Source organism: Hoplias malabaricus, chromosome 13 (assembly GCF_029633855.1).
Source record: "Hoplias malabaricus isolate fHopMal1 chromosome 13, fHopMal1.hap1, whole genome shotgun sequence".
In the NCBI taxonomy this organism is placed as follows: Eukaryota; Metazoa; Chordata; class Actinopteri; order Characiformes; family Erythrinidae; genus Hoplias; species Hoplias malabaricus.
This window is the reverse complement of record NC_089812.1, coordinates 27,210,753-27,224,580: the sequence shown is the minus strand read 5'-3', so window position 1 is coordinate 27,224,580 and position 13,828 is coordinate 27,210,753. Positions and strand designations below refer to the sequence as shown.

The window sequence follows — 13,828 nt, the reverse complement described above, 5'->3', positions numbered from 1 at the left end:
AGCTGTATGTTTCTGAACCGGTCTGTAATGTAATGTGCCTTAGAGCAGCAATTTATGATTCTACTGATTGGCTTTTTGGTGTCCTGCAGTGTGTGTTCAGTTGTATTGGGATGGTTATTACATACCTATAATTGTATGTGCATTTGGTTTAAGGGCGTACCAATCTGACCCAAAAAGAGAAAAGAATCTGAGCCGATCCAGTATCAAATATCAGTACGTGGTGCATCATTTCTCTCTGTCTAACCTCATAATGCACCCATCAATAAAGTTAGAACATCTGCAGTTGTATGTGCTGATTGTTTTATTACTATGAAAAAAGTGGGTATGCACACCCACCAACCAGAGAAGAAAAGAGCGTAAGGGTTGTGGGGATTCAGGCTGGAGAAGCTGTGCAGTGATGTGGTGTATGGGAGAGGAAGATTGATATCTTAATGAAGCTGTAATTTAATCAGAGGCATTGAGACTAAAGCTCCACGGAGAAGTAAGAGGCTACAGACCTTATCTCTCACTTTTACTCCCACTCTTAACTCTGCATTCCTCTCGCTTTTTCTGTGTGTGTGTTGTTGGCTCTGTCTTTGTCTCACACTTACACACACACACACACACACACACACAGAGGAAGAATCTATATGTTCTACTTTCACCTATCCCCCGCACTTTGCAGCGTATCTAATAGCAAACCTATTTACGTGGCAGCTCTGCTGGCTTCACACTGAGCCGTGGCGTTCCTGGACTGGGTCCCAGACAGAGGGAGAAAGTAGGGATTGGGTTTTTTTTTTCATCTGTTTAGCGGTATGAATCACAGCGTGCCCCAGCACTTCACACCGAATACATTTGATGTTTAAAACCAAAACAAAATCAACATAATAAAGAGAGGAGCTCTGCACTGGAGCTTGAAACGTCTCTGCGGGTTAAGCACACCTCCTCTATAATGAGCCTAAGGCCACTGAATCCAATGCCAAGTGTCAGACAGTGGGGTATAACGCCCTCCAGCGCTGGGCTGTGTAGGAGTGGCTATGGCGTGACTGGGCACCGTCCAGGGCCTGAGGAGACGGAATGGTGTTATGCCTCTCCCTGTGACGGAATCCCTTGATCTCTGTGTTTTTCTGTAAGCCCCTCCCCTCGGTCTGAACGGCTGTGTGAGTCACGCCCACATGCATAATTCAAGTTTTAAAATATATCATTTATTTATATCAGAAGATGTGGATTTAGGTCAAGGAGCCGCTGCTCTCGGCCGTAAACGCTGGACTATAAGCCCCTCTCTCCTCCCATCACTTCATCCTTCTTCACTTCTCCTGTCTTCCGCCTCACTTCTTGTCTCTTGTTGCCTATCCTCTGTTCTTCTCTAGTCTTTTCCCTTCTGCTTGCTCTGCTCTGCTGTTTTTCCCCATCTCTTTTCTCTTCTGTTTTTGTTTCTGGTTGTTTGTTCTCGTCTCTTGGCTTTTCTATTCATTCCTTGTGTCTTTCACAGCTGCGTGTAATAAAGAATGAATAAGACTCAGTGCAGGCTGTGTTCTTGTTCAGTGGAAAGCGGAGGGACTCTAAGCCTGGATTCTTGGTGCTTCTACAGATAGTGCCTGCAGTGTTGCAGGTCGCTCGTGTTATGTTTAGTTGTTGAGAAGTGAGTTCTTTTTAAACTTGAAGTTTACTTGGAATTCATTTTGAAATTACATTTATTGTGCATAATATTTTATGATGGTACATGTCACTGTGGTACCGTCTGTACGATTCTTTTATGAGCCAAACACCACACACTGGTCTTGAGTGACTGGGAGTAACTGAGCGGGGTGTTGCTAAGACAGTGTGGGTAGATTTATAAGGTTTTTTATTGGATACAAGCCTAGTATTCCTTATCTCCCTATGGATTTTCAGAGCCCACACGTTAGGGCTACAACTGGAACCTACAAGGTCAGGACAGACAACAGGACTAGGACAGTGAAGCCCCTATGGATTTCCCGCCCACACTTTGTACCAGCTGCATTGACATCTACAGCCATTGTACTGAAGTTATTCATGTCCCAGGCCCACTTTTTAGGTACTAAAAACTGTTTTAGTTGTCGAGAAGTGTGTTCTTTTTTAACTTGAAGTTAACTTGGATTTCATTTTGAAATTACATTTATTGTGCATAATATTTTATGATGGTACATGTCACTGTGGTGGTACCGTCTCCTGTCGCTGTGGTGGTACCCTCAAGTGTACATATTCAGTACTTTTAGTTAGGGAAGATAACTGTACCATAATGTCGCTTTCCAAAGAAAATCATGTGTCTCCAACATAGTAACTTTACAGGAGGAGAAAAAACCTTCTTATCTTTCAATGGAATCAGTGCTAAATGAATGTATTCCAAATCGTTTCAGAGCATTTCTATTGGTCCATTCATCATGAGGTTTTCACGCAATGTGGAGGACAGCTGCTGTGTTCAAATTATGCAGTTCTCCTAAAATTTTGATGAAAACGTTGATATGTTTTTCTTTGGAGAGTGGTATTCTGCATTAATAGTAGATTTTGAAGTGCTTATTTTCATCACCAGGACATATATATTGTATGATACCACTTTAAAATAAATCTAGATTTATAAAGGTCTGTTTATTACATGCTTATTAATCATCAATCGTCATTATTAATCATTTATAACACATAGGGCAACAGTGACGTCTTTTTTGTCTAATAGTGAAAGTGTCAGATGCCTTACTGAAAATGTCGAGGTAAAGAATGTGGTCAGGTCATATTTTAAAAGGACATTCTATCAGTGGTTAAATGGTTAAACTAATAGATAAATATGTGCTGAAGCTAACAGGGTTAATGTCGACTGATGGAGGAGACAAAGTAAGATGACTATTCAGTAAGATCTTAGGTTTAAAAGTGTAAATGGATATGGGTTCACTATTTGGCAAACAACAGACCCTTTATATCTGTGTTATAAATGATTATTAATGACTTTTAACATGTTTACAACCTAATTATAGACCTTTATAAGTGTAGTCTTATTCTAAAGTGGTACCTCTTGGATTTCTATTTTGCACAGTTTTATACAGAAAGCTTCAAATATTGTGTCAAAGTGAATGTAATGGACTTTTAAGGAACAAACCCTGACTTTATAACCGCTGCTGTACCATTTAAAGGTACATTTACTCTTGTTTCTTTTATGAGCCAAACACCACACACTGGTCTTGAGTGACTGGGAGTAACTGAGTGGGGTGTTGCTAAGACAGTGAGGGTAGATTTATAAGGTTTTTTATTGGATACAAGCCTAGTATTCGTTATCTCCCTATGGATTTTTAGAGCCCACACATTAGGGCTACAACTGGAACCTACAAGGTCAGGACAGACCACAGGACTAGGCCTGGACTAGGACGATGAAGCCCCTATGGATTTCCCGCCCACACTTTGTACCAGCTGCATTGACATCTACAGCCATTGTACTGAAGTTATTCATGTCCCAGGCCCACTTTTTAGGTAGAGAGCTGATGTCCTTGCTGAGAGCTGAAGGAGTGTATAAGTCTATGCACTGTCTGTGTGTGTGTGTGTGTGTGTGTGTGTGTGTGTGTGTGTGTGTGTGTGTGTGTTTGTGGTGGGGGCTGGGACAGGATTTAAGGCACCTACATTAATTAGTTGCAGCCTGAATGCCACACTCAAGGACACAATGATTTACTGACAACACACACACACACACACACACACACACACAGTCACTTAATAAGTGACATATATGCTCAGAAACCCACTGACGGCTCCTATTTCTGGCACCCACCCCCAGCCACACATGCTGCTTCCTTCCTCTGCTGCCTAGTGGCATCCTTCCATCTCTGGAGTGTGTTGCCGGAGAGAGTGGAGGATGAGAGGAGGATGTATGAAGGACATGTAGGAGATTCACAGTCATTGCTGCTGCACTTGAGCTGCGCCACTGTCCGCAGCGATGCAGTCTGAACCCTTAGTGTTGCTCTGTATCACAATGACCTCTGCAGGAAACAGGCGCACACTGCAACTCAGGCATCATTTCAGACTAAAGCCCTGTGAGAGTGAGATATTTCTTTATTTATTTAATTATTTATTTCTTTATTTATTTAATGGTGAGGTGGCGGAATGTATTAAATTTACAAATACGTTTTATAGTTTTTTGTGTGTAACGTATAACTGTAATTCAAAATTCAAACATTCTGCTGCCCTTTGGTCATTTAGTGGTAAACGTTGCATAGTATCAACATAGTGTCAACATAAAATAAAAAATAAAAAAGCATTAACTGAAAAACAAAGAATTAATACACGTTTGTTAAAATCAAAACCGCCATTTTTAAATCGTCTAAACCAGAACTCACCCATACCTTTAGATACAAAATTATCCCAAAGAACAGAACCAATCCATGCACCTGCTTTTGCAGCACTGTTTTCTGAGCTGCTTTTTTTTATTTGTTCATTCGTTGTCTGTAAGCGCTTATCCAGTTCAGGGTCGTGGTGGGTCCAGAGCCTAGCCAGAATCACTGGGTACAAGGCGGGAACACACCCTGGAGGGGGCGCCAGTCCTTCACAGGGCAACACACACTCACACATTCACTCACACCTACGTACACTTTTGAGTCGTCAATCCACCTACCAACGTGTGTTTTTGGACTGTGGAAGGAAACCGGAGCACCCGGAGGAAACCCACGCAGACACAGGGAGAACACACCACACTCCTCACAGACAGTCACCCGGAGGAAACCCACGCAGACACAGGGAGAACACACCACACTCCTCACAGACAGTCACCCGGAGGAAACCCACGCAGACACAGGGAAAACACACCACACTCCTCAGGGACAGTCACCCGGAGAAAACTCACGCAGACACAGGGAGAACACACCACACTCCTCACAGACAGTCACCCGGAGGAAACCCACACAGACACAGGGAGAACACACAACTCCTCACAGACAGAGACCTGGAGCGGGAATCGAACCCACAAACTCCAGGTCCCTGGAGCTGCGTGACTGTGACACTACCGTGCCGTCCACAATTAAACATTTTTCACAATTTATTTTTTATTTGTAATAAAATGACATTTGTCATTTTTAATACTATGCAACTCTTATCATAAAATGACAAAAAGCACATTCGTTTTGGACACACATCCTGTTGTGGACACACAGGAGTAGTATCTCCATCAAGTCACCATGCCCAATGCCTAGCATGGGCTAGAGGGGTACAAAGCCCCCCAGCACTGGGCTGGAGTAGGATTTTGGGGATGGATGGAGGCGGGCCTGTTGTGTGTGTTGCTACGCACCTCGATATGTCAGCTGACGAAAGGTGTGTTCAAGAGCAAAATCTTGTAATAACCATGTAACTAAACCCATCTCTCTCTCTCTCTCTCTCTCTGTATCTCTTAGGGCCAGGCAGACTTGTTGAAGCACGCAAAGGGTGAGGCAATGGACACTCTGAGGCAGATCCAGTGTGCGGCTCACTCATGTGGCTTAGCTAAAAACGGAGCATCCACCTCCCCGGCCTCTCCACTGCTGCCACCACATTCAAGAATCCACGGCCCCCTGCACACCATCCCTGAGACGGAGCCCTCTGACACGGAGCCCACCACACCACACTGACACCACAAAGAGAGAGAGAGAGGGGGAGAGGGAGGGAGAGAGAGATTAGTTTAGTTACATGAGAGATGTACAAAGTTGGAAACAAGGCAGTAGTTTTGAGAGCCTCTAGAGAACAGACTGAAAAAGCAGAAGCCAAGTTATTACTATTAATTTTCAGTAAATTTAAATGATAAACTACACTAATGTGGATGAAATGTAAGTTGTGCTTCAACTGTACTAAACTACAAGCAAACTGTCATATACATTACTTGCATTAATGCTAGACATAACTGTGACTTCTGAGGTTAAAGGACTCTACTGACCTGCACAGCTCTGAGCAGATGCACAGACCTCAGTAAAGACCACTCTAGTCTACTGTGACAGGTTCGCCTGTAAACACCAATCCAAACTCCAAAATGACTTATTCTCTTGATTCACCCATGGTGTGTAATTCTTCCTGGTCCACTTAAAAGTGCAACACGTTGAGGCCATAGGAAGCAACTTATTCTGCGTTTAATTTATTTTATATAAACACGACACCTAAACCTTTTTTTGAAAAAAAAAGCGAGGACATATTCTGAGCTAGTCTTTGGACTTCTAGCTCTGTTCTCAGGTTCTTGTGAGTCTGTTCTTGCAAGGGAGCTCCTCAAGAACATTCTTCTCAAGGAATCCATTCTTCACATTCTTGCCTTTGAGAGATGCCCAGAGTTTCTTAACCCCAACCTCCCCCACACGCCTGAACCTTGAACCTAACCTGCTCTTTAATCCTACTTTTTTACAGTTGTAATTGTCAATAGCCGTAAATACATCCTCATTAAAAACAACACCCAATAAAAGGCAAAACAGACGATTCAGGAGCAGGTGGAACTGTATATTTGAGTAAGAAGCCGACTGTAACTTGTTTGTGGTTGAAGTTTTTATTCACTGTTTGACTTACCACAGTTCCGCAGAAAGTTAGCAGTCATTTCCGTAAGTTACGTGATACATCTGTAACAGCAAATATAATTCAGTATTACCCACCTGTGGAGCAGGAATAGACCAACATCCTCAACCCTTTTAATAATTGTCATTGTTCGGAGGTCTGTCCGTATTCCAGTTGCCTCCAGATTCTGTTTTTCGGCTGTGGCTCAGCCAGCGATACACAGAGAGTCAGTAGTTTCTTTCCCATTTACAGAGCCAGGGCTATACCAACACTGCAGCTTTTTCCAGCCCACAAACAGACCGAGGAGCTAGCAAATGGTGAGGAAGAAATCTCAGAATTTTATTTTTTTTTAAATATTTGGACTAAACTTGTGAACTTTTAACTACGATAACAACAAGACTGCAAAAGGAACTGCTTTAAAAAAAAACTGCTTTAACACCAAGCCTTAAATACATTTAACAACATTAAAGATCCCTCTGCAGAAATCTTGGAACAAACGTTTGTGTCCTGGTTTCTGACTAAATCATAAACAGTACGTTGATAATCACTCCAAAACAAAGCTGTGCAGGCCAGGAATGTCTCTGAATTGTAGTGAAGAACGAATGTCTGCTTTTTCAGTGTTAAATGCAGATATTTCAAGAGAAAGAATGGATAAAGCGAGCAAGACAAGTAATAAAAATGAGGAAGAAAAGAGAGAACAGGTCTTAATAAAGACCTTAAGCTGTACCTCCTCAGAAATACACACACACACACACACACACATACATACAAATATGTATAGATATGTACACACACACACAGCCATCAATGCCAGTGAACAAAAGACTTCTTTCTTCTTCCTCCCTTTGGCTCCCCCTGCTGGTCCGGATGCTATTTGGGGCCTCTGCACATTTTTTCAGGTGTTCAACTTCATAGTTTTTGTTTTTAGCTCACATTTACTATTTGGTCCTTGTAAACTTTTATCCAGGGGTACGTGTGTGTGTGTGTGTGTGTGTGTGTGTGTGTGTGTGTGTGTGTGTGTGTGTGTGTGCGTGTGCGTGTGGTTGAGCGTACGCGTGTTGTATGTCTGTTTTACTTTTGAGTTTGAATAAATATGAAAATATAGAAAAAAGAAAAGCACTCACTATAGCGATTCAACTGGAACTTGGATTTCTCCTGATGCGATGGACTCAACTCTGGGAAAATCTCTGCTGTCGGGTCAATTTTCAGACAGCACTGAGGATCAGAAAAAAAAGCAATTTATGGACGAATGAAATCAATAATTTTAGAGCTAATTAAAGGACACTTGTCAGTTTAGCTCAGAACACTTCACATCTGAGAACAATACGCTGTTTGTGAACGACGTGACTATTGTAATTACTGCTGTTACTCTTGTGGGTAGATATATGGATTAATATTGCAGTTATTTTATAATCATGAGCTGTGCATACACAGCGATGACATGACATACCTGTGCTTGATTGGTTGAGATATCACTGCTGTGGGACTGGTCAGAGGATGAGTGATTAGTGCTATGTTGGGGTGGGGGGTGGTGGGGAGAGTGGGGGTTTGGGAGTGACGAGTAGGTGTTGACATCTGCAGAATAACACCTCATTTGAGTTCCCTCATTTATAAAGCTTATAATATATGATAAAAGTGGAATGGCACTAGAATCTGTTGTTTCCTGTCCTTTATTTCAACAGCCCTCACACTGTGTTCAAAATGGCTCCCTTTTCACTGTTCTCTATATAACTCACTATACACGCCACTATTATAGGTAAGTGAACTCACGAGGATTGTGAATGATTTTGGACACTACCTCATGCAGGATTAAGGATATCTGCTATCCACTAGTATACACTGGTTGTATTCTACTTTTTGCAGTGCATTGTGGGATTGTTTCAGTGCACTAAATATACTCCACTGTTTTCTGACACAACTACAAAATGGCGGAACACCAAAACTGCACTATATAGAGAATAGGACACAGTTATTAAGCACATTTACATAATCACATTCATTCACATAACTTTATTAACTATAGTCAAGATTTATTCACTTGTTGGTGTTTTAAACCCCTGATTTAACACACATTGCCCTAGTGAGAGTGGATTAATGGTCACGATGTTATTCGGAAAGTGTTACTGAGTCTGAGTCAGAGTTTGATGATCAGTGCAACTAGACTATAACTACCATATTTCAGTGCTTTCTCATAAAACTCAACATCTGATTCATTCCACCTCCAGAGTCAATAGCAAAAGTCCAGTTCTGTTTATGGCTGTGCTCTGAAAACACTGGGCGTGAGGCAGGAACCCTGGAAGTGAAAAGCACTTTTTCCTTCTTCTGGAAAGTTGCATTTGAATTGAAATTCCACAGTCACACAGCTCCAGGGACCTGGAGGTTGGGGGTTCGATTCCTGCTCCGAGTGACTGTCAGTGAGGAGTTGGTGTGTTCTCCCTGTGTCTGCGTGGGTTTCCTCCCACAGTCCAAAAACACGTTGGTAGGTGGATTGACGACTCAAAATTGTCCGTAGCTGTGAGTGTGTGAATGAATGTGTGTGTGTATTGCCCTGTGAAGGACTGGCGCCCCCTCCAGGGTATGTTCCTGCCTAATGATTCCAAGTAGGCGACCCTGAACTGGATAAGAGCTTACAAAAATGAATGAATGTTAAATTGTAAATTAGGATATTTTTCTGTCAAAGAGCAGACCTTTTTTTTTAAGGAAGGATACACATTTTGTTCATTTATTTTCTGTGGACCTTTGTGTTCTAGTCATAAATGAGGCTTTGACGTGGAAAAGACTTGACATAAACAACACTAGAAGTTTAGGTAAGAAAACAAACCCCAGAGGGAGGTCTGGGCCAAGTTCATGCAGGGTGAAGTGTGGTGGTGGATGTGTGACATGAGGATATTTCTTCCAAAAGAACTGGAAGAGTTTTCTTGTTTCCTCGTTTCTCCAAGGTCAGAAAATACTGGATCTGGAGAGGTTCGATATTCAGAAACAATAACAGAACTCAGCCACAACAATTCAGTTTACATGTTTGGAGGCAGAGGTGCTCTGCGTATCCACAGTACTGCAGTGAAATATGGAGGTAGGAGCATCATAGTATGAGATCTCTTGTTTGTAGACAGCACTGGGGCACTACAGTTCACATTGGACACATGAGTGGAGAGAAGAACTGAAGAGAGATATGGTGGATGTTTCTACAAGACGTTGACACCAAACTTACAACCAAAAAACTCAAGACTCCATTCTAAAAAGGGGGATGTGCTTCCATAGCCTCACCATGAACATGAAAGCTGATTTACATACGCTATATGTTACATTCCAGAACATTCCCACAACAGTCCAAACACAGCTGTTATGAGCAAAAAGGGTCTTTTGACTTGTAAACAAAATAAATAAAATGACAGGAAACCTGTATTTTTGGTAGGATTTTATACTACATATAATTATATATTAATTAATCATTATTTTTGGGTTTTGCTTTTGTCTGGTCTTTACAGCAGTTTCTGAAAGAGCCTGATTAGAATGTTGGGTCAGTACTTTTAATGACAGCAGTGTGTAGTTCAGTCATTACCTCTGAACACCGTCTGACCTTCTCCTCGACACAAAAGCATTATCTCCTGCATCCTCATTAGCCTTTATCTTCTTCAAGGCGTCACCTATCCCCCTTTTTTGCCTTTTATTCCGCTTCCTTGGCTCTGTTTACACTGGCTGCTAATTAAGTCATTCAACGGTTACTTGCTAATTCTGAAGGCACGCGCTAACGAAGCCGAATTTGAGTGGACACAATGTTGTTCCTGGACTTTCCCTGGATACGTGCACAGAGCCAGCCATGCCCATAAATTCATTAATGACCCGCAAGGTTAACGAACCCAGCAAACTCAAAATAATATCACGCTGTGGCTCTTAAATCAGCAGCGTGAAGACAAAAGGAGTGAAGCTGAATAGAGGCAACAGGACTTGTCTATTTCTGAATCAGTTTATCAATGAAGCCTGCAGCAAAGAAGCTGTATATAAGGGGTCGTCGTCTCTCAGGGAGAGAGTGGACAGAGTTTGGAGTCTAAGTCAAGGATGACCAGTGTGCAGAGTGGGTCTGTCCAACGCATGGCTATCTCCACAGCTAAGGTAAGATCTGCCAGTGTTATAGATTAAGTTTACAAGTAAATTTAAAAGCATTTTTTTGTGTAACATTTAATTGTAATTCAAACACTCTCCTGCTCTTTTGTCATTCCGTGCTAGCAGTTGTGTAGTATAAAAAATGACAATTGTACATTAACTTAAAAAACAATAACAACATTTTGGATACAATATTATCCTCAATAACAACAAATTTATGCACATACTTTTGCAGCACATTCTTCGTGATGGAACTTTTAATGAATGCAGTGACAAGTAAATGATTCCCACTTGCCTTTTTCAAATTATATTTATTAAATATTATTTTAAATATATTTATTTATTTATTAACACTACAATAGTTACAAAGAGGTCAAAACAGCAGGATAATGTTTGAATTTTGAATTCTGTGTTACACAAAAAACAAATATATTTGTACACCTACATTTATTCATCACTAATTTTGCACGAAGTGGTTACTGTATGAAGTTAAAGAAAGATAAGAGGTGCGTAATGTTGCTTTATAAGATTTCTGTTCTGGAATTGTTTATCCTGTTTTCTACATTTTTAAATATTTACACAACTTCATAAATTTCAAATTGAATATGAATGAATCAGTAGAAATGGTCCACATTTAACTGGAATGGGGATTTTTCCTTCAAACTTATTTAAATTTCAATTTGAAAATTAAGAACTTGAGCAGCACAGTGGTCCAGGGGCCTGGACCCCTGCGTGGGTTTCCTCCGGGTGCTCCGGTTTCCTCCCACAGTCCAAAAACACACGTTGGTAGGTGGATTGGCGACTCAAAAGTGTCGGTAGGTGTGAGTGTGTGAGTGTGTCTCGCCCCGTGAAGGACTGGTGCCCCCTCCAGGGTGTATTGCCTCCTTGCGTCTAATGATTCCAGGTAGGCTGCTGACCCACCGCGACCCTGAACTGGATAAAGCGCTTACAGATAATGAATGAATGAATTCATTAAGAATTTTGTTTTCTTTGAGATATGTGGCATTTGACACTGACAACATACTCACTTCTGTGCAGTTAAATACAAGGTTAGGTAAATTTCAGGGGACTTGAATCAGTTGCAATTTTAGCTATTCACCTGTGCAAATCACTGCAATTATTTAATTTCCTTTTTTTTTCATTGCAGTGCTGTTGCTCTCACTTTTTAATTTATAATCAATAATGAATACTATTATAAAATCCAATGGGTGACCTTTTGGACCACGGTTTTGAGTGAGTGTTTTCCTGAGGCTTTAGGCTCCTCTGTCAATGTCTGAGTGCAATTCATACAAAAAAACACACAAACATAGAATAAACTAATACATTGCTCGTAACTGCACATTGGACATAGGTTCAGATCAGAAAACCTGAATGAGTGATGACACAGTTGTGCATGAAGGAAAGAGAGAGAGAGAGAGAGAGAGAGAGAGAGAGAGAGAGAGAGAGAGAGAGAGAGAGAGAGAGAGAGAGAATATAAGAGGGCAGTTAGGATTAGAGTTTGAGAGGTGAGAGGGATCACAGGAAGAAAAAAGCCTGAGGGAGTGTGATGGAAGATGAGTGAGGGATTAGAGAGAAAAACAAAGTAAGACCAACCATGAAGGAGAAGAAAAAGTGTGGAGGATGGAGGAGAGAGAGATGAGACGATGTAGGAGATGAGTACATGATGGATGAGGGATGAGGGGCAGTAAGACAGAGAGGGATTAAAGTGTGAGAGTCACTGTTGAACTGTAGTATAATTACTTTGACCTCTTCCCCATGCAGACACTCCTCTTGCTCACACTGCTGGCTCATGTGTGCCAGGTGGCCCAGGGGGTGTCCGGCTGCTGCAGGCGGAGGCCTCGCGCCTGTGGTCTGTATGGGCTGCTGTGCCATGTGGGACCTGGCAATGTCACGGAGACAAAATCAGGACGCTTGAGCAGCGACGCCGCGGCTGGGATCCTGACGCTTGGGAAACGCAAATCGACTGAGAGCCGTTACCAAGACCGGCTACAGCACCTGCTGCAGGGCACACGCAACCAGGCCGCAGGCATCCTCACCATGGGCCGGAGAGACGAGGACGGTGGGGCTCACAGTCCCTCACGCAGCAGTGGCACTGGGAACATCCACGCACCCGTTAAACTGGACCTGGAGAGACCGCTGGAGTATCTGATGCAGCAGTCTACAGTCAGGGACAGTTACAGACAATGATTATACTCTCAGTAAACAGAGGGGTTGAGCACACAGTGCACTAGGTGTTCGTTATTAAAAGAGTTCTATAAAACCACCTCAACTATTTCAGTTTTCAGTTATGAATTCTCTTGTTGTCTCATAAAATACACATTTACATGTATTCGCTACTAAATTTATGAGGAGTGTTTCAGCCTAAGGTTCAATCAGGAGCAGCCAACCAGGTGCATAGCCACAGGTGGGGCTGGGTGGACCTGTGGCTATGCCACCAATCAATAAATTGAATTCCTCTGCACCCCTGTTATTTCTAAAAGAAAATGTGTGCCCACCCACTTTACCAAAGCCCATCTAATGGACGTAGCTAACTGAAAAAAATGGCGCCAACCAATAGAAAGATGGCTAAACTTTAGAATTGTTTTTTTTTTTTTAAATAACTCCTAACACTGACCACAACCTTGAAGAGGATAAAGCGGTTACTGAAATGAATGAATGAATTTAAGTGTAAATATCTCTATCAAAACAATAGGTAAATTGCGTTACTGTGTTGTTTAATATTCTTCACCACAAGGGGGCAATAGTGTATTTATTTTGTCCAGTACAGGCTCAACGCTGGCCACTGAATTGAATCAAATCCATCTTTGCTCGCACCTCCAGACTGAGAAATGGCCTCTTCCCCAGAGCAATAACTGCCCCGAATCAGCCGAACATGAGACCCCCATAAACGGTCACCGACTCTCTGTCCTCAACTGTCTGCCACTACTGACTTTCACAAACACACACAGAGCCAGTCCAGACTTTCCTGGGGCCCTGAGCAAAGTTTTGATAAGGGACCCTCCTACCTGAACTATGTGGCCCATTCGGTAACAGCTGCAGCATTTAAGGTGGAATAGAAAAAATAGAAGCAAACGTAGTTGTCTATTCCTCCAGCTTTTGTGTCACCTTAAATGATGCAGTAGTTTTGTCCAGGCACCTGCTCTTCACTGTTTAAGGTGTAATGAAAATGTCAAATATGCCGATGTTCGTGTGACTGTGTGAATATCGTGGCAGCATTTAAGGTGGAACTGAAACTTTGAAAACTCAGCTT

At 42.0% G+C, this 13,828-nt stretch overlaps 2 protein-coding genes across 2 annotated transcripts in view; both read left to right on the top strand.

The window, feature by feature from the left end:
• plcl5 (phospholipase C like 5) overlaps window positions 1-8,009 on the top strand; it is a 214,647-nt gene extending 206,638 nt beyond the window's left edge. Inside the window, exon 27 of the mRNA XM_066641663.1 lies at window positions 5,364-8,009. Within this exon, the coding sequence (XP_066497760.1) occupies window positions 5,364-5,576 (213 nt within the window). The 3' untranslated portion in view covers window positions 5,577-8,009. The remainder of the gene's footprint in view (window positions 1-5,363) is intronic.
• A 2,411-nt stretch (window positions 8,010-10,420) lies between these two features.
• Window positions 10,421-12,765, top strand: hcrt (hypocretin (orexin) neuropeptide precursor). Its single transcript, XM_066641662.1, has 2 exons — window positions 10,421-10,587; window positions 12,340-12,765. The coding sequence occupies exons 1-2, from the start codon at window positions 10,534-10,536 to the stop codon at window positions 12,763-12,765; spliced, it is 480 nt and encodes a 159-aa protein (XP_066497759.1). The 5' UTR covers window positions 10,421-10,533.
• Window positions 12,766-13,828: the final 1,063 nt, after the last annotated feature.